General features: G+C 51.3%; 1 protein-coding gene across 1 annotated transcript; it reads right to left on the bottom strand.

Annotated features, from left to right (window-relative positions):
• Positions 1 to 1,312: 1,312 nt before the first annotated feature.
• RMDN3 (regulator of microtubule dynamics 3) lies at positions 1,313 to 23,401 on the bottom strand. Its single transcript, XM_054390326.1, has 12 exons — positions 23,236 to 23,401; positions 21,715 to 21,910; positions 21,246 to 21,392; positions 17,108 to 17,375; positions 15,801 to 15,903; positions 14,674 to 14,734; positions 7,250 to 7,325; positions 6,231 to 6,308; positions 4,517 to 4,615; positions 3,986 to 4,039; positions 3,024 to 3,104; positions 1,313 to 1,908 (listed from the first exon to the last, which is right to left on the bottom strand). The coding sequence occupies exons 1-12, from the start codon at positions 23,399 to 23,401 to the stop codon at positions 1,855 to 1,857; spliced, it is 1,383 nt and encodes a 460-aa protein (XP_054246301.1). The 3' UTR covers positions 1,313 to 1,854.
• Positions 23,402 to 27,689: the final 4,288 nt, after the last annotated feature.

Here is a 27,689-nt window from a genome sequence, read left to right as displayed (position 1 = left end):
AGTTTCCTAGCAGCACAGGGTGAGGGGCTCCTGGCTCTGGAACGCTGCTTGGAGGTGTAAGAGGAGAAAAGGGCCAGGCCCTGGGAGACTCCAGACAAGGCCCCAAGAAGAGGAAGCAGCTTCATCATTCCACTGAGGAATTCAGGGAAGGACAAAGATGCAATACAAACCAAGTCCCTCAGAGGCACATCCAGCAGCCACCCATGGGGCAAGGAGAACTGCACAGACATGCAGGGATGAGCTTTGGCATGCAGCAAGTCCATTTTCAGCAAAGAAAGCAAATTCCACACTTGCCTGGATCTCAGAAGTTGAGATCAGCACCAACATTTGAGAGACTTTAATTTGGGGTGAAATAAAAAAGGCAAAAAAGCTAACATGTGGCAGATGGAGCACATGGAAAGTCTAAAGACTTTCCCCTTCAGTCATTTTCACAAGGTAGAACTCCACCAGTCCAGCACTCCTGTGACAGGGACTAAAACAAAGGTGACTGAGAAATGTGCCACTCCTGCACCCCACAACCACCACACAAAGGCAGGACATAACTAACATTAAAAACCAAGCATCTGGTTAGCTGCCAGCTGAAATCTGCAGGGCTATCAGCAAAGCCTTGGGGAAACTTCTGAGGGCAGGTTTTGCTTCTCTGTCAGTGCTCAGCACAGGAGACTTTTGGTACCCAGAATCCATCAGAGGAAGTGTCAGCTGCTGGCTTCACCTTTTTGATGTAACCCAAGGAGGCAAGAATTGGCAGAGGAATGTTGCAGGGCAGCATCAGCTTCGCCTCAGGGCATTCCTGGTGCTGTACCCAGTGCTTCACTGATCAACAACCACTTCTCACACCAGGTTATTACATCTGAACCACTGTAGGATAGTTTAGAGGGACAGCAGTTTCCAGTCTCAAGGGAGAAGCATCCCTGAGAGAAGTCCTCAAGTTTAAAATCCTACTGCTTGCTTCTCTGACAAAACCTCTTGGAAACCAAGTTGGTGTTGTGAAGGAACTCCTGTTGGTCCCTGGGAATCTCTCACTGCAGGGAGCAGTGCTGGCTTCCCCCACTGGAACAGCAGTAAGGTAGTTCAGACACAGCTGGGAGGGACCAATATCAGACACCACCATCAGTGCCTTCAGAGCAAGGAAAGGGGAGCTGAGCACTCACTGATTTTCAGTCAATGTTCTCTTCTCTTTTTTTTTTGGTAATTGCCTTTTTTCAGTCACAAACACTGTGCCTGATTGAATGGGCAGGCTGAGGGCAGAGAGCACATCCCACTGCCTCCAGTGCATCCCACCAGGAAACACCAGCAGCAGGCTGACCACCCAGCACAGGGCTTGGCATTGCATCTCACCTCACTGTCTGCAAAAAGGCATCTCAGCAGGACCCAATCCACTGATTCACTTCACAGGGAAAGGAAAAAGTTAGTCTGGAAGGTGTTGGCTGGAGGACGACTCAGGGCTCAGTGGAGAGGCCACATGGTAGCTACATGGTAGACAGAGCTTGTGCTGTGAAGTACAGAGATGTGTACTCATCATACTTACACCCATGGTACACACCCAGCACAAACATCACCTGCATCCCTACCTCCCCCAGGCTCTTTTTAGCAGTTTGGCTTTTGTTTTAGGGATTTTTAGGCCAAACACCTGCAGTGCTGTAAGAAGGGAAAGGACACAAAGCTTGAGCCTGGTTAAACCCCACCAAGGTCTTGGTGCCCCAGCACCCAGAGGCAGTTGCCTCCTGGCTTCTCCTGTAAATCTTGTGGTTCCTCCAGGGAGTGTAGTCAGAGCTGCTGGGCTCCTGGAATCCCTCCAGCTGGATTCCAGGACCCTCTGTCAGTGCAGTCCCAGTGGAAGGAGCTGTCAGGGAGTTACTGCTCCCAACCTGAGCGCAGCTCTTCGAGCTCCCTCTCGCTCTCCGTGTCCTGGAAGTGGAACAAGAACACAGCTGAGCCTGCAGCCTCCAGCTGTGCAAAAAGAATTTCCCTTTTCTTTGCCAATCCCATACCAGAGCATCACAGGGTCACAGCCTGGTTGGTGCTGGAAGGGACCCCTGAAGCTCATCTAGTTCAAAACCCACTCTAGGTAGCAGACACATCAGGGACAGCTTCCTGTGTGACCTGCCCTAAGTGGTCCTGCTCTGCAGGGGGCTTGGACTCAATGATCTCTGGAGATCCCTTCCAACCCCTAGCATTCTGTGATTTTGTGATCTGCAGCTACATCAGGCTGCTCAGGGCCCCAACCAATCTGCCTTTAAGTATCCTCCCCAGCCTTCCATTTTCCCTTATCATGGTCATTTGCCCTCCCAAAGCTCTCTTTGAAGCCTATTTAATTTTTCCAGGTATCAAAGAGTTTCTCTTCTGTGGCCTTTGGAGAGACAAGAGCTGAAAAACTAAGCAGCAGAACCCAAACATCTGTCCCCTCCCTGCCTCTCCCAGCCTGGATAAATGCCTTTGCCTTCCCCTCTTACCATGCTGGGAGTTATTTGGCTGCTGATGAGAACCAATGTTTGCAAAGACTCAAAGCCACTTGAGTTCTGCCTTACCCAACTCCCACTTTGCATTTCAGAGGAGGAGAAAGAATTAACTGCTCATGGTTCTTCTGCCTGTGGCAGGAGAGAGAATTAACTGTCCATGAATTTTCTGCCTGCAGCTCTCTCCTGATCTCTTCTGAAAATCCCAGTGCCTGTCTGAATAACCATTCCCCCTCCAACACAAATTCCTTCTTCTTCTGGGCAGAACCCTCCTCCTCTCTCCCAGACACCACTCCACCTCCACTGGATGATCTCCAGAGTTCCCTTCCAGCTGTGAGCTGGACTCTGAGCCCCTCTCAGACATAATCAACTTCTTCATATTTTTCATTATTTTGCTGAACTGCTTCAGGCATTTGGTCAGGTCCCCAGAGAAGAAAAGAGTCCAGGCTAAGAAGCAAACCACTTTAAACTTGGGGCTGACAAGCTGAACAGCTTCTAGAGAACTGCTTTCTCTCTGTAACCATTCAATCTCTGCTCAGCACCAAGCTCGTGTACTGAGGCTGGTACCTCTTTTGTGTTAGCTGGCAGCTCTGCAGCAAGATTCATCCAGAGGACAGCTGCAGCCTTGTTCCCCAGGTCCCTGTAACACTGTGAAATAAAAATGACAACATGAGAGGAGTTAAACGGGGTGGGGGGGGAAGCAGAAAAATAACTTAAGTTATGGATCCAAGCAACTGATACTGAGCTGTTTTTGCCTCTTAGCCATTTGCACTGAATATTTTCAGGCTTCTCACTTTTCCTTCACCCACAAAGCTTATTGTAAAGTCAATTCTGGCCCCAGATTCCTGGCAGCAATGATGTACTCCAGACCAAGCAGACCTGGCAAGCAGCACACTGCCCTGCTAAAAATCCCATTCTTTGTGACACTGGGAGGTCAGGAATTGCACAGGGAATGGCTGCAGCTTCTCTGGCTAATATTCCTAAAGCTATCTGGGCTTGAAATCTTTCTAGACTCCAACTGGAGGTTGTAGGGATCAAGCAGCAATTCTATCATATAAGAGTTCAATTATTCCCTCAATACAGACAAAAAGCCTTTTGAGCTCCAGCTCCAGGCACTCAGGGTGCATTTAATCATCACTCCAGACTCCTATATCTGTTCTGGTCAGAGACAGACTTGATCCTTTACTTTTCTCACCACCAGCACAGAAATCCATGGTGGTGGTGAGATTAAGTTTCCTCCCTGTGCCTCAAAAGTTCCCACTGTTGCTTTATGTAGAATTTGATCTATTAAAAACCAAGGAGGATATTCCACTGGATGAGTCAAAGGCAAAACCCTCCCTGAATTTTGGTGCCTCTGCTGCAGGTGATTTGGACTCTTGTGGACAGATCTTCCTCCCATAAAACCTTGCCTCCGCAGAGGGGAATTTCCAGGTGTGTAGCACTTCACAGCCCAAGATCATCCTTTAATGCAAACATTTCTCATCTAGCAGTACAGGAGTGGACTAAAGAGAGCCCCACGTGGTGCTTACCTTGGCAATGTACACTCTTCCTGCTTTGGAAAATCCTGGGCTCAGCTCCTCAACCTAGAGGAGAAGGGAGGGTGGGAGAGGCAGAGGCCAGCAGGCATTAGGCCATGCAGAGGACACAGTTAATGCCTGTACCAGGCTTACTGCATCTTAAGTGAAAACAGTAACTGGATGACTAAGCTCTGCTTTTGTAAGCACACAGGGCAGTGCCAGAACTTGTCCTGGGCTTGCCTGGCTGGCTTAGCAGAGTCCTCAGACTCCCTCAGAGTGCTCTTGGCTCCATGAACAACTTTCACACTCCCACCTCCCAGAGCCCTCAGAACCAGTTCTGAACACTTTGGGTCTAGTCCTGAGGCCCTCAAGATGATGTTCCTCTGCCTGGCCAGGCAGTAACAAACTGCCTTCCCCAGCTTTCCTTCCAGAGGTTCTGTCAGTGGAGGTTGTCATGGAGCACTGGGGGAGCGAGGAGCTCAAGCAGGACCTGTGCCTGCCTTGGCCAGGCCGGGGCCTCCCCTGCCCAGCAGGCTCCGTTACCCGCAGGAAGCTCTGCAGCGCGTCCTGCACGGTGGCTGTCGGGGGCGCCTCAAACAGGGCAGAAGCAGTCTTCTTCTCAAGCCATCCCAGATGGGAAACCTGCAGAGACAGTGAGAGCAGACTGTCACCCACTGGAGACATGGCAATGGAAAGCACACAGACAAGGAATGATCCAGCCCAAGGATGGCACTGGGTTTGGGATGAGCATCCAGGTCCAGCCTGGAACTGACCTTGATCTGCTTCTCCTTGTCCCTAACCTGATAGTTCAGGTCAGCTTTTGCAGCTCCAGACCCCAGCTGCCACATGCACAATGCTCAAAGTGAGATTTGTCTCTACAGCTGAGGATTGCAGGTGTCCAACATTGTGTGGTACCATGTCCCAGGCCACAGCATCACAACCACACCAGCTCCTGGCAGCTCCCACCTGCACGTATGGAGCCCTCCCGCCCCCAGGCTGAACTCTGGTACAGGAGCATGTTCTCACCACACAAAGCTCTCTGGAGACAGACAGGCTGAAGCCTTTCCACCAACAGACACTGAGAAACAGGCAGCTGCTAGAATGATTTCATGGACCTTCTCAGAGAAGAGCTGGAGCAGCAGAATACAACACACCCTGAAACTTCAGGGGGAAAAGCATGCAAGAAGACTGCAAATTCTGATAGTATCTTCTGCCTTTAATCTTGTGTGATTCCTAGAGCACAACCAAAAAGGTTGCCAAGGCCTGGCCCAGGCTGCCCAAGGCAGTGGTGAAGTCCCCATCCCTGGAGGAGTTTCAGAGCCATGGAGATGTGGTGCTTAGGGCCATGGTTTGGTGGTGACCTGGCAGTGCTGAGTCGATGGTTGGACTCCCATGATCTGAAAGGCCCCTCACAAACAACATAATGTTGTGACTCTACAGCAGAGGCACCAACAGATTTGTAAGTAAACATGGCCTCAGCAGCTCTAAGGGCAGGAAGGGTGAGGGGGAAGTCCCCAGAGAATAAAGAGCACTCATCCAGCTCACACCTCCTCTGCAATCACGAGTGCCAGTTAGCTCAGCCACCCTCTCTGCAAGGTGAGTTCAGTTTGGAGAGCAGCAAAGCACTTTCCTAAGCTGAAGAGGACACAGTTACTGCAACCCCTCACATCTTTTATAGGCACTAAAGCTGCTTTATGGTACTTGACTCCAAGCTCTTCCCTGTCAAGAAACACAAAGCAGCCAGCACATTGCTTTGAGTACCTCCAGTGCTCTGTGTGGCAAGGGCAGAGGAAACACATGCAGAGGATTACAAAGAACTGCATGCAGCAGCTCCTGCCAGCCCTGAAATAGCCTTGATCACATCCAGCTGTGCCTGGAGGACTGAAAGCAGCTTCAGTCTGGTCACAGCATGGGCAACAGTGAGCTGGCTTGCAGCGAGTGCCCTTCCTAAGCCATCCTTTGCCACTTCACCTCCCGAGCTGCTTGCCAAAACTAAGGTTTCTTTGAGCCCCAAACCCTACAGAGCTCCAGTTCAGAGCAGTTCAGAAATAACACTTTTAGAGTTTCTAGATCCCATACAAGCACAACTCTTCAACTACTTCTCCAAGCAACTGGGACTTTCTGACACAACATCTGAGTTCAGCACCTCAAGAGTGTCCTCAGCCATGGTGGCTGGCAGTCTGAACCCACTGCTTTCATGCAAACAAGGAATTCAGTTCCAAGGAGGAAGCAATAAGTAGTAATGAACTATTGTTACCTGATAACACCACCTGCCCAGGAGGTAGTAAGCCTTTGGGTCCTCTGGTTTCAGCTCAATTGCCTTATCAATGTGTTTCTGTGGAGAACCATCAGAGACACCTGAGTCTGGTTACAAGCAAACACAACATCCACAAGGGCAGGTGGACAAAAGTGGGAAGAAGAAAAGAAGTCTGTGGTTGGTGTGGACTCCAAAGAGATTCCAAATGTTCTTAAATGGTTTCAGTGAACACAGAAACCCAGCATCTGATCAGCCTCAGAGCCAGGAATCACTACACCCCAAACATTATTCTACACCCAGAGCTTTGCCAGGACCAACTTACTGCTTATGTAATGAGGTAGTAATTACACATGGCCTGTGCTGTAGTGATTGTCCCAGGTGCCTCCTCTTACCCTGCACCATCCCACTGCAGAGGAGAGACAAAGGAATAAAAGAACTGCTTTGTGTCTCTAGGAGGGTGCAAACATCAGAGTTCAGCAACTAAAATGTCCTCAGCCATCATGGCTGGGGGTTTGAATCCACTTCTTTCATCCAAGCTGGTGCTCTTCTGTAACTGCTGATAGTATCTTCTGTCTTTAATATTGTGTAATTTCTATAATGCAACCAAAAAGGTTGTCCAGGCCTGACCCAGGCTGTCCAGGGCAGTGCTGAAGTGCCCATCCCTGGAGGGGTTTCAAAGTCATGGAGATGTGGTGCTGAGGGCCATGGTTTGGTGGTGACCTGGCAGTGCCCAGTCTTCCCAGAGTATTTTCATGTTTCAGGCTCTCAGTCTCATCACACACAAACATTTTATCTGCAGGACTTCTTTAGTTTCTGAGGTGACAGTGTGCCAAAGTGCAGAGCCAGAGCTGCTTGTGCTGCTGCAGTCACCTTCCCCAGCCCCAGCCACCCACTCACAGCATCCCCTGGAGACCTCTCCCTTCCCTAGTAAGAACTGGAGTCGATTCTCCTAATTTACTGCTGCAGAGATGAGCATTGTCCCTTGCTCAGAAAAAGGCCAGCAGCCCCTTCCTACTCACCTTAAAAACATACCCAGTTTGGATGCGCTTCTGGATGCTCTCGTGCTCTGCCAGCTGCCCGCACAGCACAGCGTACCTGCAGGAGAGGGCTGCATGGACTCAAACCTTCCCAGTGCAGTTACAGTCTGGGGAGATCTTCAGAAAGAAGACAACTAAGTGCATCAAAGCTTCACAGCTTATGGGGGAAACCCAAGGAAGACCACACAGCTTTTACAGGGAAGAGACACACAGTGAGAATTTAGGAGTTAGGTTGAAGGACCTCAGCAAGGCAACAGCAGTGGCTTGGTGTGACACCAAAGCTCACTGAGCTGCTGGCTGGAAAGCCTTCTTCTTCCATGCACACTTCTACACTCAAAACTTAATCACTCAGCAGCAAAGCTGTATCCAAACACAGAGCAATGAGGAGCAAACACTACTGCAGCGAGAGCCAGAGCTACGAAAAGCTCTAACTAAGGGCCCGGCGACCCTCCACACATGAGCCCCAACCTATAGCTCAGGGAGTGTCTATCAAGGGAAATACTGTGAAAACCTACCTGTATCCTGCAGCCCCACATGGCCACCAGTCTTGGGAAGCAAAATGAGATGTTTTCAGTATTATAAGGGCAAAGACACTTAGTTTTGTTCAGTGAGATGCTGTAAATCCTGACCCTGAGAAGCACAGTGCCTGGCAAAAGGAGCTGTGGGCCAAGGAAGGTTACTCACCTGTGGATTTACAGCCTCCCACCTCACAGGGCTTCAAACCCCTCCTCTCCCCCTGCAGGAACTGCAGAGGGATGCCAGGGCACTAAACAGAACCTATGAACCGAAGCTTCAGCCACATTACTCTGGGCTCTGCCATCCTGCTGAGGTGGGAGCTGTGGGGGTGAAGAGGGTCCCCCTCTTCTCCACGTTCAGCTCAGGAAGTAGGTGAGCAGCAAATCAACAGCACAAATCTCATTCTTTCAAAAAGTAAAGCTGGAAAGGAGAAAGATTCAAGTAAAGCTCCCTTGAGAGTCCTTGTACCACACCCCTGCTGCAGGGCTGTTGGATGTACTGCCTCATTTTGCCATACCATATCCCCAAGCACCCCTGGCGATGGCTAACCACAACAGATGTTCCTGCAGGCATCTGCCAGAAGGCTTCTGGATGTCCAAGCACACTTCCCTCAGTGTCAGGAGAAAAGCTACAGAACATTTCACACCTCATTGCTCTTGCCTGAGCTGAACTGTCAACACCTAAGTTACAAACCTGAACATTCACAAGTCCCTCATGAAATCTCTTTCCTCTAAGATGTTCATCTCCCTGTGCAAAACCTCTGGTTCAGTTCTAAAACTCTTATTTTTCAAGACACTGGAGGAGATGCTCAGACCAATGTCTTCACTGGGGAGAACCTCTTCCTTTCCCAGCTGACACAGCTCTCAGAAGCACTGCCAAGTGCAGCCCAGGAAGTGCTTTGCTAACAACAGCCAGCAGCTTGTGCCTCAACCACAGCACCACTGGGGTGTAGAAACACAAGCTAAGAGGAGGCTTATTTTCTAGGCTCACAAGGTGAAATGTTCCTGTGCTATAATCATGTAGCCTGCAAGAGCTTGCCAGAAGACAGCTCCTACACTGGTGCTGCTCCCCAGTAGGTGGGCAGGCATCAAACACCATTTCTTCACTGCAAGGGTGGTCAGGGACTGGCACAGACTGCCCAGGGAGGTGGTGTTCAGGAAACCTGTGGCCATGGCACCTGGGCCATGGTTTGAAGGCCATGGTGGCAGCAGGTTGATGGCTGAACTCCGTCTTAGAGGTCTTTTCCAACCAAACAATTCCATGATTTTAGGCTCTGGAGGTCTTCAGTCCCTGACTTCCCTCCCTCCCCCAGCAGGGCTCTGCCTTTATTGAGCCTGGCCTGTGGGAGCTCTTTGCTCTGGCTCCTGCCAAATGGCCCCTGGATGAGTGTCATGAGAGGACTGAGTGGCAGAGACAGAAGAGATTACAAATAACGAGCTAGGGAAGGGGATTTCCACCCTCTGCAGACAAGGTGGAACTGCTGAGGCACTGCTCAGGTCAATGTCTCTGCAGTTACCCAAACCCTGCATTGAGATATTGCTCCACTCATGAGTGACCAGAACTCCTCATCAAGCTGCTGATCCCAGCCAAACTGCTGGCTCCTAGAGGGATCTCAGCTCAGCAAGGATTTCCCCTTTATTAGGAAATAAAGTCTGTGGAAGAAGACACCCCCAGAGGAGAGCCTCAGATGAACCTCCTGAGCTGGGAACACACAGCTTTGAAGAAACCTCACTTCGGATGCTGCACTCTGGCTGACTCCCACTACAGCAGCACACAAAGCACACAGCCCCATGCAGCCCCAGCACCTCCAGCCCCACAGCCTGGGTGCTTTGCCAACCCAAACACAGCTCTTCTCTCTTTTAACTGTTTCAGAGACTGGCTGGGCCTGCTGGCCTCCTCCAACCAGTAAGTTCAGCAGGGATGGGGAGGCAAAGGGCACTGGAAGGAGAAGGGGAAAGGAGTGGGGAGAAGCAGCTGATGAAAGTGAAGGTGTCCTGTGCATTGCTGAGAGCACAGCCTGGCCACTGGCACCAGCATCAAAGTTCTTCCCTTCTAATGACATCAAAGTGCCCTTCATACATACTGAATTATTTTGTCATGGTAACACCCAACAAATTAATGAGCTGGAACATGAATCATAAAATGGTTTGGGTTGGAAGGGACCTCCAAAGGTCATCTGGTACAACCCCCACCATGCTTCTGTTCCATCAGAATCAGCTGTCAGCTGAACAATCACTGAATTGTTTAGGTTGGATCACCCAGTCTAACCATCAACCCAACACCACCTCAGCCATCAAACCCTGGCCCCAGCTGCCATGGCCACAGGTTTCTTGAGCACCTCCAGGGATGGGGACTCCATCACCTCCCTGGTCAGCCTGTTCCAATGCCTGGCCTGTCAAAATTCTCAGTGCCGCTCAAGCAGCGCTGCCAGTAAAGAGAGGTTTTCTCACACACAAAGCAGCTACAAATCCTTGCCAGAGCTCCGTTTCAGTCACCAGAGTCAGCCAAAAAGCTACAAAATACAGCCCCTGGTAATCAAATAAATGATCTGGACAAAGAGTTCCACAATATCCATCTTGGGAGAAGAATTTAGAAGTTTTCCCAGTATCTTCTGAGCATTACCACTTGTTTTGTCTTCCTGTGCACTGAGTAGATCTCTGTTACTCTCACCACTGGAGGAAGGGAAGGAGGCAGGTACTTGACCTGCCTGTGAAGCTCCTGTCAGCAAACAAAGGAAAGGTGCTGCAGCTGTAACTGCTATACAGTTGATCTGCAGTGTGTTGGAGGCTGAAAGTGGGAGGTTCATCATTGGAATCTCTGTAATCAGGTCTGGAAAGTGCCCATCAGAAAGAAAATTACTTTGTCTTGAGTGAATAAATGACTTGAGTTTCCTCTGTCCTCATTTTTCCACCATTAACTGTTCTTTGGAAATTACTGTGAAGGACTGGACACTGAATGAAGCAGCAAAGAGAACCAGCCCTGACAACACTGATGCTATTAAATAACTCCCTGAAGTTGGGTAATGTAGTAAAGATTAAATTTAAATAGGCTGCAGACCAGCACATGCTGGAACACTCAGCAGCTAACAGGGGGTGGCTGCAGAGAATCCAGTTCCAGGAGATCATGAGCAGCCTCAGGCAGTAATATGATGCTGCTCCAGCAGGCCTCAGCTAAAGCACTAAGCCCAGTTTTGGAGTAATAAATTAAAAAGGATGAGATGGAGAAAGTCCATGAGACAATGCTGAGGACAGGAGGTTCTACCTCTAAGCTGTTTTTCTCTCCAGTCTGCTGTGGGAGGTGGTGACTGCCCTGTGCTCAGCACTGCTGAGGCTGCACCTCACATCCTGGGGTCAGCTTTGGGCCCCTCACTCCAAGGACATTGAGGGACTTGGAGAAGGTCTAGAGAAGAGCAATGAAGCTGCTGAAGGGTCTGGAGAATAGGGCTGGGGAGGAGCAGCTGAGGGAGCTGAGAGTGTTCAGCCTGGAGAAGAGGAGGCTGAGGGAGACCTCATTGCTCTCTACAGCTCCCTGAGAGGAGGCTGCAGCCAGGTGGGGGTCAGGCTCTTGTCCTGGTACCAGGTTTAGTTGGACATGATGCCTACCTGTTCAGAGATCTTTTACATTAAAGAGAACAATTTTGATGCCTGTATCAAAAGAAAGAGTCAGGTAATGAGAAGCCAGAAGCACAGAGGCATTAAGAGCCTTTGATGATACATCAATGAGCCTCAAATCCATAAATCTGTTCTAAAGACACTCAACACATCCAGCTCCCCACACAACTCTGATGTGTTTCTGTGTTCCTAAGTGGTGCCCACGAGGAAAGCACAGCCAGAGACCAGTTCCACTGCACAAACTGCCTTTGACCTGTCTGTGTAGCCCTGATCACATCCAGCTCTGTGCTGATGGCTCTCCTGGGACCAGCTGACTTCCAAGAGCAGCAACTACAGCAACAGCTTAGTACCAAATCTGGTGTCAGAAAGACCCAAGAGATTCCTGAGAGGCCTCTTCTTTGTGCTGGGAGAGATCCCAGCTCCAGCCCAGACAGAACCCCAGACACTCACTGCTTTCTCTGTCCTGCCTGAGAAACCACTTGGTGCCAGCTGCCAAAGCCCCAAACCACCCAGCACAGAAGGCTCCTGAGCTGCAGCCAGTCCTGGTCTGCTCAGCACTGCCTGTGCCAGCACTTACAGCCTGCTCCTTCCCACAGCCATTTCCTTTGTGTGCAGCACTGCAGGCACTAAGGGGCACTCAGAGAGGGGAGAAATCTGCTGCTTGCAGTGATGACTCTGTGCTAAGTATCTGCTGTCTTGCTTGACAAGCAACACACCTTAGAGCCAGTAAACCAGGGAAGGAATTCTGCAACAGCCCCAAAGAGCCAGCAGGCAGCCCCCCAAAGAACATCAACCCCAAGGCATTAGCACCAAAACCCAGCACCACTGCACCTTCAGTCATCCACAAGCAGTAATTAATAATAGATTAAATAGAGAATTCTGGTCCACATGAAGTAAGGTTGGTCAGGAGGGAAGAGTGCAGCTGTGATAATGCCAACAGAGCTCCCACAGCCTGCATCACAAAGCAGAGACATGATCACTGGGAATATTTCCCTGGAAATGTTCATTTAGTAAGCTGTGGAAAAGAGAGAGGAAATGTTGCCTGCTGTGTCTGGAGGCAAGAAGGAAAAGCACCTGAGTGTTACACAAATCCATGCTGCTCCCCAGCTTCTGCTCTGCACTGAATTCCCCTGCTTTTGTCTGAAAAGCAGAGCTGGTCCTGGGTGAATGGCTGGACTTGCTCTTGGAAGATATTTTCCAAGCTGACTGATCCTGTGATCAAGTAATTCACCAGAACACCAGCCCAGCACATTCCCATACCTCTCCCCTTTTCCAAGGAGTCCCATGGAAAAGGAGTCCCAGGGGTAATGGGTCCAAGTCCCTCCAGGGGAGACTCTGACTGGAGTCCAGGAGAACATTTCTCATCATCAGAGCAGTTGGGCACTGGAATCCTCTGCCAGGACAGTGGTGGATTGCCCTGCACTGGGCAGTTTCCAGACTCAGCTGGCCAGGGTTCTGGGCCAGCTCATTTCAACTCCACTGTCACCTGGCAAGATTGGATCAGATGATCCCTGGGGTCCCTTCCAACCTGGCATCCTGTGCTTCTCTCCAAATATCTGTGCCCCTCTCCAAACCCTCTTTGGTGTCTTTTCAACAAGCAGGGCAATCCTTCCAATGCCACAGCCCAGCTGCAGCCAGAGCCTGTTTGTTCAGGCTGCTGAGAGCAAGGTGCCTTCCCCTGGGCCAGCCCCTCACCCTCTGCAGCACTCAGGCACAGCACACCCTGCCTGGCTGAGCTGCATGCCACATCATCTTTGATTAGAAGAAAAAGATGCGAAGTATCTCTGTGAAAAGCAGGAGCCTTGTGCTGCTGGCCAATTCCATTTCCCAGCCAGAGGCCCCAGCAGCAGCCCTGAGCAGAGCACACTGTGCCAGGCCAGAAGACACTCTCCAGACAACTATAAAAGCTGTCTGGGAAGAATGATGCTCCTCCTTACTCCAGAGCTAAGATGGATGCAAGAACACTGGCACAGCACTAAGCCCACGCTCCCAGGAGTAGCTGAGGGAGGCACATCCATCACCTTCTGACAAAGAGCAAGAGCCTCTGCAGCAGAGCATTAGCAAACTGTCACTGACAGAGTAAAACCCAACCATTAACCCAAGAATGCTGGAGGAACAGAAAGGAGAAACCTCATTCATATTTCATCTGTAACTCTCAGGACTTTGCCCCCCCAGCTGTGCAGCTTGGCTTGCAGGGCTACATACATCACTCCACAGGGGGCTCAAAAGGGGCCAAAGGAAACAGAGCACTCAGGGAAGATCATGCAGAGTCTGGTGGTACTAAGCTCTCAAAGCCAGGAACTGCTTTCTGCAAGTTATCTGCATGAAACACGCTCTACGGCAGCCCCTCCCCCCCCAGCACACGGCAGCTCACTCCCATATGCCCCTTCCCAGGGTCTGCAGTCAGAAGTGATCCTGATGGAGCTCAGCTTCTCTCTGTGCCCAGATGCCTGCCCAGGCACTCACACAGCTCCAGACCAGCTGCTGAGCAGAGCCTTCTCCTTCAGGTTCAGAAAGGGAAGCTGCAGAATGCCCAGGAAAGCTTCTAAACAAACTTCCCTTCACCTTTTCGACAGGACACACTGTAGCTCTGAGGAGCCCAAAGACACTGGAACAGGTTGCCCAGGGAGGCTGTGGCTGCCCCCTCCCTGGAAGGTGTTCAGGGCTGGATGAGGCCTTGAACCACCTGGGCTGGTGGGAGGTGTCCCTGCCCATGGCAGGGGAGGTGGAACTGGATGACCTTCAAGGTCCCTTCCAACCCAACCTGTTCTGTGATTCCAGGAAGCATTTAGTCTGCTGGGGTCCTCCTGGTGGACACCAAACAGAAGTCACCACACTTCTCTCAAACTCTTTTTGTCAGTAGCTTGTTTCTCCAAGTCTCATCCAGAAGTTCATCCTTCATTACCATCCTTCATTACCATCACCAAAGCTCATCAGCTGTCAGGTGCAGAATCACAAAAGCCTTGACAACACAAGTTTGTTATTCTGTCTAGGAGCTTGTGCTCTAGAATGCTTTTGGCCACCTTGTCTCAGAGAGACATTTGTCACTAAACTGGCACCAGCACAGCAAAGTTTGTTGCTATAACCACAACCAAGCCTACCCTGTGCCAATTAACCCAAGCTGTTAAAAATGCCTGTTTAGGGCAACCACCACCCCAGCAGCACACTCCTGGTAAGAACCAGCCAGCTTTTCTTTTTAATTAGCTTTTAAATGCAACTCAGTTGACAGAAGTCTCCAAGCCCTTTTCCTATGCTGCTTAAAAGCAAGAAGTTACATACCACTGGTGGCACTCAGCACTTTGATCCCATTTCTGCAAGGCAATTTCCAGCTCTTCTTTGCCTGCAAGTAAGTGGAGAGGTGAAGAACATCAGCCACCAAGTCAGCTCTGTCTGTTAGAGCACAACAAGGGAATGGCATAAAGGACATAGCTTTGCTCACTTTATACTTGCCTTGAAAACACCCCCTAAATAATTTCCTGCTCTTGCAGTGCTCTGGAACATCTCAGACCACTCAGAGATGACACAGACTTGCAGTACAGTAACCAACTCTGCTGGCCTGCAGCAACCTTTCACCTCTTTGGCAGCACCATCATTGGTAATGACACCACCTTCCACACCACCTCAGCCCAAGGGGATTAGAGCTTTCAGTGGGGTGGTTTGGATGCCTCTCACAGCTAGGACTCCCCCCACTTCCCCCTCTCTCCTCATCAAGTCCCAAGGAGCTGAAAAGCAAGCACCTCCTGAGAGCTAAAAGGACTGCATCAAAATTGAGGCTCTGGCCAGCCTGATGTGTGAGATGTCCCTGCCCATGGCAGGGGGTTGGAACTGGATGATCCTTGTGGTCCCTTCCAACCCTGACTGATTCTATGAAAATAAAGCTTGAGATGCCACATCTTCAATGGCCACACTGAGTCCCAGAAAAGAATCATTTCACTCTGGTATTCATTAAGTACATTTACTTAGGAGCAACATAAACATGAGAGAAGTTACTTGGAACAGTATCTTCTGTTGGGTTCTGGTTTATTCTGACCCATCTGCAGGCAAACCACATACAAGACAGAGAAGAATGAGGGAATGAAACTAAACTGGCTCCTCTAAGTAAAAACACATTTAAAATAATCTCTTTTTTTAATTTATATTAAAAAATGTAAGTGTCTTGCAGCAAAAATGTGTTTATCTTCATAGCACACAGGATATGGATGAGGGGTCTGAGAAACCAACTCTTACACCTTTGACTGGCCCTTAGCCTGCCTTGGAGCAAGCAGAACTCTCACAGCCAGTCCTGCTAGCTGAAAAAAAAAGAGATTACAAGGCCAAAAGTAATCCAAGTGTGGGGTTTATAAATGTGAAGTGTGCTATGAGCTCTGAACACCCCCTTCCTTCATCCCAGATAGGCAATTCCTCACCATCAGAGGCATAGGATCTCTTCTCATCTGCATCCTCTGTCATGTCACACATGTCGCTGTGTGCCCGGGCCAGGCGCCAGAGGAACTCCTTCTGCTCTGCATACTGCAGGGAGAGCAGAAAGGTTTGATGTCAGGACCCATTCTGCCACTGACAAGGAGCAGGAGAAAGGAAAAGCAAGTCAAGGCCTCCACTAGAAGTCACACAGACATCTGGTGAAACCCTGAAAGGCTCCACCTCTGCAGGAGCTGAAGCAGAACCTCACAGGAGCAAACTGGAAGGTCAGATTTTTCCTTTAGCTGATCAGGAAGCCTCAGTGCTGCTGCCTTCTAACCAGGACCCCCTTCAGTCCAAGCCCAGCCTGCAGGTAGCTCAGCAGCCTGCTAACCTCAAAACACTGGGAAAAAAAAAAAAACACCCTAAACCTCCCCACCTCATCAAAAAAAAAAAAAAAAAAAAAAATCACCATTTTTCCAGGCTTCAGTCCAAGTTCAAACAGTTTCATATCCTGCCTTGCTCCTAAGCCCCGGGCAGCTCTGTAGGTGCATGGCTACAGCTGCAGTGCAGAGTTCTGACTAACTCAAACTTTAGAAAACCCAAAAAAGCAGAAAATTAAAGCACAACCACCTGTCTGGTTTCTTTTGTGGGTGACAGCAGCTGCAGTGCCACATTTCAGCACCAGTGTGTCCACTGCCTCTGGCCAGAGATCTGAGCTGCCTGCAGCAGCTGGGGCAGAGCTGTCAGTGCCCCTTGCTAAGCTCCCACACCTCAGTGTCAGCATTCACTGAGCCAGGGATCAACCTGCATAGGCTGTATGAGATAAAAACACATCCTGCAAGGTAGCAACACCCCTGCACCACCCAGTTTTTCCATCTCATGAACCAATACCCACCTCAGTGTTGCCCAACCCTCCTGTTTGGCCATGTAACTTATTTGCCCTGGGCAGTCAAGACCAAGCTTCCTGAACACGGCCTGAGCCTGCAGGGTGAGGTCAGTGTTCCCAGAACATCTGCTGTGTTTGCTCTGCACACACAGCCCTGCTGCTCAGCACATGCACAGGGAGTTCACTCAGGGAAAGTGATGACAGCAGAGACTGAGTTCCAAGGCACAAAGCAACTGGGAACTGGCTGCTGCTGCCCAAACAATTTTGGCTTCCAGCCCATTCCCAAGCTCCTGAGGAAGGAGGCCACTGGAAGTGGGCCCAGTTGTTGTACAGGTACTGGACCCCACTAAGATATACAATTTCCTCTTTGCCAGCTCTTCAGCTGGGAACACAAATCACTGCTGGAAAACAAAAAGGCAACTTTACCGCCAGCTTGTTATTGAGCAGCAGCTGGAAGCCCTCTCTCCTCTCCTGCTCATCCCCGCTGTGCAGGCGGTCAGCCTGCTGCAGTAGCTGACCCAGACCTTCCTCCAGTGAGGAATCTGAGACTAAGTGTGTGTCATCCTCGTTGACAAGGTCCAGGGAATCCCTTCGTGCAGTCCTCACAGTCTCACAGCTCACTTCATCTTCCCCTTCTTCGCTCTCCCGCTCGGACTCCCGATCGTAATCAGACTCAGCGTTGGCTGTGCTGTACCTTTGGGAAACAAAAACACAACCAGAATGAGCCTGAGGGGATCACAGAATCACGGAGTGCTCTGGGCTGGAAGGCACCTTAAGGATCATTTAGCTCCAATCCCCCTGCCACAGGCAGGGACTCCTCCCACCAGCCCAGGCTGCTCAAGGCCCTGTCCAACCTGGCTTTGAATACCTCCCAGGGAGGGGCCATCCACAGCCTCTCTGGGCAGCCTGCTCTAGGGCCTCACCACCCTCACTGCAGAGAGCTTCTTCCTAATCTCCAGTCTAAACCAGCTTAAATCCAGATGCTGTGCAGCCTCTGTCAGATTCAGACAGAAAAGAACATCTCATCCCCAAAAAGGAAAAGGAGCACCCTGGGTCCTCGTGGAGAGCACTCTGAGCGTCTCAACACGCCAACCCTCACTTCTCATCTAACATAACCTCAAAAAGCAGAGCTCAGTCACAAATGTCCACATCTCACCTGCACACCAGCTTCTCTTAGGCCTTCAATCTTCAGTGTGAGAGAAGACAAAACTAAAGGCAGAGCAACAAAATTCAACACCAAACTCTGGCACCCTCCTCCATGTGGAAGATGTAACCTGAGGTTTTCAGCCTGTGCCAGGAAACATCAGACACAAGAGCTGTTCTGGCAATGTCTGCTGTCTCCATCACCCTGTCTGAGCACTGAATGAGAAACAGCTCGTGCACACTGACATGGGAAAAGGTGCAGGACAGCAGGAGCGCGATCAGAACTGCTCCACTGGAGCAAGGAGCCCAGCAAGGAGACAGCAAACAAGTCATGAAGGCACCACGTGGACAAGAGCCCAGGCAATGATTAGTGCTCTGATCAATGGTTCTGAGAATGGCTATAATATAGCTCCCCAAACCATATACAGGCACCCAAGGTGGACGTTTTACACCACCTTATCTATGGACTGACCCAGCTGCAGGAGGCTGTCCACTTACAGAACTGCTCTCTGTTTAAAGAAGGCTCTGGTTCTCCTCCTCACACCTGCCTGCAGGCTCTTAGATGAGGAATAGGCACAAGTCAGGCAGCAACTCCAGAATCTGCACTTTTATACTTGGATTTTGTTGGGTTTTCTGAACAGAAAGCTCTCTTCCTGAGGCAGGCTCCTTCTGCTCCCACAAACACTGAATTCCAGGGGATGTTTGTAATTACTGCCCATTTAAACTGTGCCCAAGCCAACCTGGCAAGTTCTGCTAGAACTCAGAGACACTGCAGTCTGGGGGCATTTGCTGACTGCAGCTGCACTCCCTGCTGTCTTGGCTCAGGTTCTCCTCCATGGCAGAGCAGAGCTCTGCATGTGAGGCTGCCTTTGTCTGGAGACAAAGATAGGTGGTCCAAGCCCTTATCTGAAGCAAGCAGTTACAGTAGTTTGGCCTCACAGATAACAAGACTCATCTGGCTAGCCAGCTGCAGTTCTCTGAGAACCATCACCAGTGCTCACACATTGCCCTCTCTGGTAGAGGCTGAACAAATGCTCACAATCCCCCCAGCCCTCACCCACACCTTTCAACATGCAGCACTTGGTACTGAAATCTTACAGACAAGAACCAGAGTCAGCCTTATCACAGCAAGCCAGGGGAGCGAGGGCCTACAGGAGGACATGCTGGAGATCAGGTGGGCAGCACTCAGCTCACGGGTAAGGGAGCAGCATGGTGCCAGGTGGCACTGGCACAGCTCCATTTCACATGAAAACCTTCATCTCTTGCTGTTTTCTTCAGATCAATGACATTATTACCTCCCCAGACTGCTTCACTTTTGGTAATTCAACACAAACTGCTCAAATCCTCTCATTTCCCCTCACAACCTGCTATGCAGCTCAGCTGTGGGCTGCCCTCTCACACAATGTTTGTTCCTGGCAGCTGTAACGATTTCAGCTCTCCAGCTGGAAGTCACTTTACACTTTGAAGGCTCCTGCAGCACAATATAGGTTTTAAACAGGCAGTGATGGATGGCTCCTACCCACAGCTTCTCCTCCACCACAAAGATGTTTTCTCCAAGGCAGCTCACAGGAGATGCTGCCAGTTCATTAGACAAGTGACACTCTATATAGCTTCAGAGTACTTCAGAAGGATTAGGGGATTTAGCTGTTACCAGCCTGCTTTCTCCAGTTTGTGATGATGGAAAGTTCTGAAATGCTGCAGTGTACTGAGGGCTCTGGCTAGCAGACATCCTGAAGGAAAATGGAAACAGACTAACTGGAACAGGAAAGCACACAGCCAGAGGAGGCAGAAAAGCCCCAAAGCCTAAGGCAGTGCCAAAACAGCACAGGGAAATGGCACTGTTCAAGAGCTCTGGGCTCCTGAGAGCTTGAGATGGTTATGGAGAGCTGCATCTGAAATGGGAGAAGATGCTTCTGTCCATGTGGTTTTCAAAACAAAGCTGAAATGTGAGCTCTGCCTGCTGAGTCCATTAAAAGAATCCAACTGCCAGAAGTGAGCACACAGCTGACATCTGTGCAGAATGGTCTCTTTCTTCCTCCCAGCTGCTGCTAAAAAGCTTCAAGCCCTTCCAAACGTACATTCCCTGCCCCAGTTTGCTACTAGGAAATGTTGGGATTTGCATGTGAACAGAGAGTATTGCTGGTCCAGGCCAGACTGATGTTTGTGGAGAGGTATTCCAGAGTGACAAATGACACTATTCCATGTTCTTCACATCAGAAGAGAGCTACTTACCCATTAATTCTCCCCCCCACCCCCACCCCCAGTCATTAAACCTGATTGCAGATTTTAAATAAAATACAAAAACCACCCCCAACCATCACTAGGGTCCCAATAAAGTACTGAGCTGGAGCAGCAAAAGGTATCTCTGCTCCACAGCTTCCCTCAGCAGGAAGCTTTCCCAGAAGCTTAGAATTGCTGTTGGCCTCTATCACAGCTTGCAATTTTCTGCTGCTCTGAGGAGAACTGGGGCTGGTGCCCTGGAGAACAACCACCCCCTCCAGCAGGCTTTCCAGATCTCCTGGCAGCCTGATGACTCAGCCCATCTGCTGTCACTGAGACAGCAAGGTCTTGTCTCCAGAGCCAGCCAGATAAAGTCTGCTCTGCAGCCCACCAGTCACTTGCTACCTCAGTTTGCTTTCCTATCAACACCCACTTCAGATGAATGAACCTGAATGAGATCACATCAGCTCCTTCCTGCTCCACCAACTCCATCTACTAAACACCAAAATGACTTTCACAGTGGTCACAAGCCACGTTCCTGCAGATCCATGTCCTTTGTCCCAGAAGGCTGCTGTAGCGACAGCTGCTTTGTCACCTGATCACAAACCCTGCTGCCAAGTGCCAGCCTGCACCAGCTGCTGGTCATTCAGCTGCTGCCCAACAGTGCCACCCCCAAACTGCCTGCCTCTCAGTGCTACCATTAACCGCTCCTTAAATTGTCTTTCATTTCAGCTTCCCTGTGAAAGCATAGAACCAGTGCTGCCTGGTTTGGAGCACCCTGCCACACTCCCCACCTACAGAGCTCCTCTGACTATGGCACAGAGGGAAGGCTTTCCCCTGGAGGGCAGCAGGGACACACCTTTTCTATCAGACCTTCTACAATACATCCTTGCATGGAAGTTTCATGTATAAACCCTCTCACTAGAGTCCCAGGATAGCCTTCTACTTTTCTTCTCCCTGCAAGGCTCTCTAATCAAATTATTGCTTGAAAAACACCTTCCAAAACAATATTTTTTTTCTTTCCCTACAAGTCAGAGTTGTTGGACTTCTCTCAGTCTGGCTCTGGCAGTGGTAGACAAACTGCAATAAAAGCAAATAGAAGCAGGATAGAACATCCTACCCTTTCTGTTACAAACTGCTCAGAGGTAAGGAAGGGGGCACCAAGGGCCCAAAACTGCTCCTGACCTGGTGCTCTGCTTACCCTCCTTCACTTTCTCCATCATCTGTATTGGCTGCTCCTGAGCTGGCAGTGAAATAAATGGAGCTGGAGCCTGTGGAATCGCTTCTTTCCCTAGGGAATGGGAACCGCCTCCGGCGAGGCACCTTCTGGGTTTCCTCCAGACGGGCCCTTTGGGGAAGGAAAAGAGAGATGCCCTCAGTGAACAAAGACAAAAGAAACCTGAAACACCTTTTATTCTACATTAAAAGTTACCTGCAGCTGGCAGCAACCAGAGGGAAAGCAGCAGCCCTTCCCAGTCCAGAACACAAATCCAGTTTCACTGCTGGACACTCCACAAGGAAAAAGCCAATCCTGGCTAATCAGACCACTGGAGGCCAATATGCAACCAGAGCAACACTTTTTTCCACTTCCAGGTTTAAATTCTTCCCCCTGGGTGCTGGCAGGTTTACTGTGCAGCAGGAGAACAAGGCAAGAGGGGTTGGGTCTGTACCTGACTTCCCCCACGATCTCAGCAGCCAGGCACTGCAGGCTGTTCCGCAGCTCCTCCACTTCTCTCCTCAGCTCTGAAATGTTTCTCAGCACGAAGTCCAGGCTCTCCAGCACGTCTGCCTGCTCCTCCTGCCTCAGCAGAGGGGTGTACACAGCACCACCAGGCCCCTCCACGGGAACTGACACCCTGGGCACCACTGGAAGAGAGGAAGAGATGAAGTTCATCAGATGTAAATGGGAAGGGTTTGCCAGGGCAGATCTGGGTACAGTTTGGTGTGCAGAAGGTGAGGACACAAGGCTTGGGCTTGAGTATTGCTGCCTAACTTGGCCTGAGGCTTTCGGTTCTTCAGCTGGATTACTGCTCCTTTCAACAACAGCACCCAAACTCTGCTTGTTTCCTCAACTGCAACCAACTCAGGTGGCCACCAGCCAGGAAAGCAACCAGCTCACAGGAGAACATCTGACAATGAAGGAGGATAATGGAAGCTCATTTTAGCCAAAAAAGACTTAGTCTTTAAAAGAAACACAAAACTCTCTGTTCTTACTCAAGGAAAACACCCCCACAGAAATCCAGGGAGGAGACACCAGTCAAGACCACTTGAGTCATTACAATGTGTCACTGCCTTCTCCTGAGCACCCAGAACCTTCACCTGTCTGGCTGCTCCTTAGGTCTTCCTGCAGGTATCTGAAAGGTCCTTCCCAGCCTAAACACTTCTGTGACTGGATGATGCAGCAAGATCAACCAGTCTGTAAGAGCACATTTACAGTTGTGGATTTCAAATAGATTTTTTTGAAAGCTCATTAATATTACAAACAAAAATACCACTAGTTATGCCAATTAATTAAGAAGAGATGCTCCTCTGATACAACAACAGAGTCACTCTCCATCAAGCAGCCAGACTTGAAGCAGGAATGAAGGTATTAATGCATCTAAACTCATTAAGAAAAGTCTAATTAAATAAAGAATTACTGTGATCTCTTCCCCATTCTTCATTTGCTTCCTTAAAACCACACTGCCTCCCTCACCATCTCCTCAGGAAGGGGCTGCCCAGGGTCTCAGTGTGTTCTTTTCAAGCCTCTGCCCCAGCAGCACTTCCCCCTCCTGTCCCATCAGCAGAGACCAATACCTCCTACCCTCCTGTTTCTGCTCAGGACCTGCTGTTCCAGAGTGAAGTCCTGTGAAACTGGATGAACTGATTCCTATGATACACGGCCAGCAACCAGGGGCCGACGTTCACATGGGCAGCAATAGTCAGCAGCCTCTCAAAGCCATGTGGCTCTGTCTGCTCTCCCGTCACTGCCACCGTGCTTGTGGGGGGCGTCCTACATAGAGCGTAGCAGCAAAACATGAAGGTGCAGGTATCTCAAGTCTGAGTCTGCTACACCACTGATAAAAACACTGTTCACAAAGAATTCCTGTCCCAACACAGGAGAAAAGAGAAGCCATCAGCTGGCCCAGGGACCGCGGGCAGGACGGGTCCCAGCTCCCTCCGCCCGGCCCGGTGTCGCCGCTCCACCTTACCCTGGTTCCGGCGTCCTGCAACCGCCTCCTGCTCCGCTCCCCAGCCGCTGCCCCGCCGGTGCCGCTGCCGTCGCAGCCGCATCAGGCAGAGCAGGCCCAGGCCGGCGCCCGCCGCCGCGCCCAGTGCTACCACCAGCACCAAGCGCCCAGGGCCGGGCCGCGCCATGGCCGCGCCGGCGGCAGCTGCTGCGGGCAGCGCGCGCCACTGACGGCAGCAGCGAGCGGCCTATGACAGGGATTTACGTAATCAACGTGCGCCGCGAGGGGCCGGGCCTGGGGCGGGGCCTAGCGCCAGGGCGGTGACGTCACAAGGCACGTGCACCTTCCCCCTGGATCTGAACCTGGACCTGCACAGCATCCCCGAATGCCCAAATCCCAGCATGCTGGGGGTGGGAAGGGGCCTCAGGATCATCCAGTCCAACCGCCTGCTCAAGCAGGGCACCCACAGCATCTTGCCCGGGATCACAATGGCCAGGGGGTGTTGGAATCTTTCCAGAGACGGAGAAGTCACAAACTCTCTGGGCAGCCTGCTCCAGAGCTCCAGCACCCTCAAAGTGTAGTATTCCCTTGGGGAAAAAAAGAAAAAAGGAAAAGTATCTACACCTGTGTTTGAACTTGCACCTCCATCTGCACCTGCATATGGACCTGTACCTGAACTTCAACCTCTACCTACAGCTACACCTGAGCCTGCACCTCCATCTGCACCCAAATCTGTGCCTACACTTGCACAGGGGCTACCTGGCACACCACCGCAGCCCCTGGCACAGCAGTCATGGATGTGGCACTGCAGTTGCACCTGGTGCTGAAGCTGTGGATGCTGGGCTCTGGCTGTGGTGGTCTCAAGACGGAACACCACAACTACCACTGGCTCTTCACCACCTGCCACTTGGCAGCCTGTCCCTGTCCTCTGCAGCTGAATGCAGCCTTAGGGACACGGTGACAGTGCCTCGCCGAGGGGGTGGGGGGCACAGGCTCCATCTCCTGTCGCGGTGACTGCAGCTGCCGCGACCAGGGCAGCGCCGACCCTGCTGCCCGGATATTAAAGATGGTATCTGGTAGCTTCTCTGCCAGCCTCGCTGACGTTCTCCCCGTGGCACTAATGAGAAGCAGCTTTATGAAGAAAGTCATTTCCAGGCAGAACAGGAGCTGGGCTCCTTCTCTTTAACCCCTTGGGCACCCCCACGCTGCTGGGTAGGTGGAGCTGGCACCCCCATGGGGGTGCATGGTTTGGGTTTATCTTTTTGCCCCAAACACACCAACTCCACCAACAAACCTCCAAACTGTGCTGGCATTTTTGTGAGTGGCACCAAACTGTTGTGCAACAGCAGCTGTGGACAGTGTGGTCACAGCATCCCCACACAAACCCTGCACTTCATTATGATTCTTTTTGCTGGGGCTGAGCTGGGGGGGAGTAAATTCCTGGCTGGGGGGAAGGACAGGGCCAGTCAGAGGTTGTGAATAACATCACTGCTGCTCTGAAACCCCTGCAGATGCCAGGGTGTCTGCCATCACACCAGCCCTGTCAGCACTGGGGCATAGGGGGGTGCTGATCTGAGGGACTTTTTTTGCTCTAAATGCTTTACTTTGCCTAATATACCACATCAGGTGGGAAGGGACCCTCCAAGCTCATCTTGTCCAAAGATGATGACCCTCATAATTCAGTTCGATTCACCCCCAAGAAGCAAACTTACTCCTCAGGTCCATGAGCACTTGTCCTGAGGTGCTGCCCAGCACCTGGTGAGCACCATCCTGGGCAGGAACTCTAACCAGGTCCTAACTCAGCAAGAGGAGGCTGAGTTAGGAGCCTCTGCTGTGGGGAGAGGAGTAACAAAGCTCTTCTGTGGCCCTCCTTCTGAGTGTGGGTGACAGGGGGAGGATTTCTGGCAGAGCCAACCAACCTCTTACTGGCTTTTGACTGAATTATTGTTATAGGATCATGGAATTGTTTGGGTTAGAAAAGCCCTCCAAGGTCACCCAGTCCCAGCCATCAACCCAACACCACCATGGCCACCAAACCCTGGCCCCAGGTGCCAGGGCCACACGTTTCTGGAACACCTCCACGGATGGGGACTCCACCACCTCCCTGTGCAGCCTGTGCCAATCCTGCAGCAAAGAAATTGTTCCTAAATCCAACCTAAGCCTCCCCTGGCACAGTTTCAGGCCATTTCCTCCCATTCTGTCACCCGATACTAGGGAGAAGAGTCTGACCCCCACCTCCCTGCAGCATCCTCTCAGGGAGCTGTAGAGAGCAATGAGGTCTCCCTCAGCCTCCTCTTCTCCAGGCTGAACACCCCCAGCTCCCTCAGGTGTTCCCCACCAGTCCTTCTGGAGGTCCTGTGGCAACCCAGCACAAGCTGTGTGAGCTCAGGTGGGTTCCTTGCCCTTAGCTGGGCAGCAGGGGCAGCAAAGTGTGTGTTTGTCTCAGCCAAAGCCAGATGCAGGTTTTCATGGGGAAAAGCAATAATTCTAAGCAAAGATTGGGGCTGTGCTGGCTGTGGGGAATTTGGGAGATCTTCCTTTGGATGTGGGTGATCTAAATGAGCTGCTCTGTGACCCATGGAGTGAGGTTCCACACACACACAGCCCAACATGAGTGTTTCAAGGTATTTGGGGCACGTTTTAGGAAGATAACAGCACCAAGCTCTGCTCCTTATTTTATCACTCCAAAACAGCCACCACTGCTGTTTGCAATCCCAATTACAAGGTCTGGTTCCGTGGGAGCCTCTCCTTTGGCCTAGTTGAGCAAAAATGTTGCTTTTCTCCCTGGCTGCCTGTGAGGGTTAATCAGTAACTGAGGGCAGCTTGGGGAGCCCAGCCCCAGGTCACACAGGAAGCACACAGCATGGTCCCAGCTCCTCAGCACTGGAACCTCACTCTGCTTTCTCCTGCAGTTTCTGCAGGTTATTAGCAACTTGATTAGGAATTGATTAGGGCTTGTTAATCATTTCTGCCAAGCTGCAGAGAGGAGAGGTGCCTGTTCCAGTTTTGAGGCTGGGAACTATTATTTGGTATTTACAGAATCACAGTCACAGAGGGGCAGTGGTTGGTTGGAAGGGACCTCTAGAGATCATCAAGTCCAACCCCCCTGCCAAGGGCAGGGTCACCTAAAGAGGGTCACACAGGAGCACATCCAGGTGGCTTTGCAGTCTTTCCAGAGATGGAGACTCCACCAGCTCTCTGGGCAGCTTGCTCCAGAGCTCCAGCACCCTTTGATTAAAGTTCCTCTTCTTCTTATGTTCCAGTTTGTGCCCATTACCCCTGGACAAAGCCTGGTCCCATCCTCCTGACACCCACCTTTGAAGTATTGATCAGCATTGATGAGATCCCTCTCAGACTGCTCTTCTCCAGCCTACAAAGCTCAAATTCTCTGTCTTTCCTCCTCACAGAGATGTTCCAGGCCCCTCAGCACCTTTGTATCCCTTTGCTGTACCCTTTCCAGAAAGATGATTTTTTTTTCTCCAGCTGCCAGGGTGGGCATTGAGGGGACCCAGCACCCAGAGAGGAAACCTCTCTGTCTGGTCCCTGTCTCAGGAAATGAGCCTCTCCTCAAATTTTCCAGGGATTTAATGCCCATGTTCCCAGGTAACAGCTCAGCAGCCCCCCAGAAAGGGACTTCCCTCAGTAAGTGGCTGTGCCAAGCACACTGCTGTGGGGGACTGTTTGGAGATGACCCAAAGGTGGTACCTGGGATGCTCTGCAGGGTCCAGTGCCCCTGGCTGCCTGGCTTCTGGCCCACCACCTCCTACTCCTAATTTCCCTGGCCATCATTTCCTTTATCTTCTTGTTTTGGTCCTTCCTCTCCTTGTCTATTTTTCTCCTGTTTGCTGTCTCCTGGTTCTTTGTCTCCCTGTCTGTTGTTTCCCTGTCCATTATCTCCTTGTTCATTGCCTCATTCTCCACCTCCAGCCCATCACCTCCTGACCTATCACCTCTCTGTCCACCATCCCCTGGTCCATCATCTCCCAGTCCATTACCTCTTGTCCTTTTCTCCCTGTCCTTCATCTCCCAGTCCATAATCCCCTGGCCCATCACCTCCCAGTCCATCTCCTCCCAGTCCATAACCTCCTGGTCCACTTCTTCCTTATCCATCATCTCCTGTCCTCCATCGCCTGTCCCTCACCTCCCTGCCCATTCTCTCCACCCTTCCCGGGAAGCAGACCAGAGACCCCCGGGGGGTCCTGCGGCAGGCAGTGCCCTACGGGGCAGCGTACCCAGCCTAGACCCGCCGGGGACCGCCTCGGTGACCCAGCGGGGGCCAAAACCCACTCCAAGCTTCTTGAACGCGCCCAGGAGTTCACTCGGGCCCCGGCCCCCCCATCGCCGCAGCCGGGGCGGGCGGGTCCCGGTGCCCGGTGCCCGGGGGCGCGGCGGGGCGGGGCGGGAGGCTCGGAGCCTCCCCCGGGCTCGGCCCCCCAGTAGCGGCGGGAGCGGAGCGGGAGCGGCGGGAGCGGACC

Source organism: Indicator indicator, chromosome 21 (assembly GCF_027791375.1).
Source record: "Indicator indicator isolate 239-I01 chromosome 21, UM_Iind_1.1, whole genome shotgun sequence".
NCBI lineage: Eukaryota > Metazoa > Chordata > Aves > Piciformes > Indicatoridae > Indicator > Indicator indicator.
Note: the sequence above shows the minus strand (reverse complement) of the source record. Positions and strands in the feature narration are given on the sequence as shown.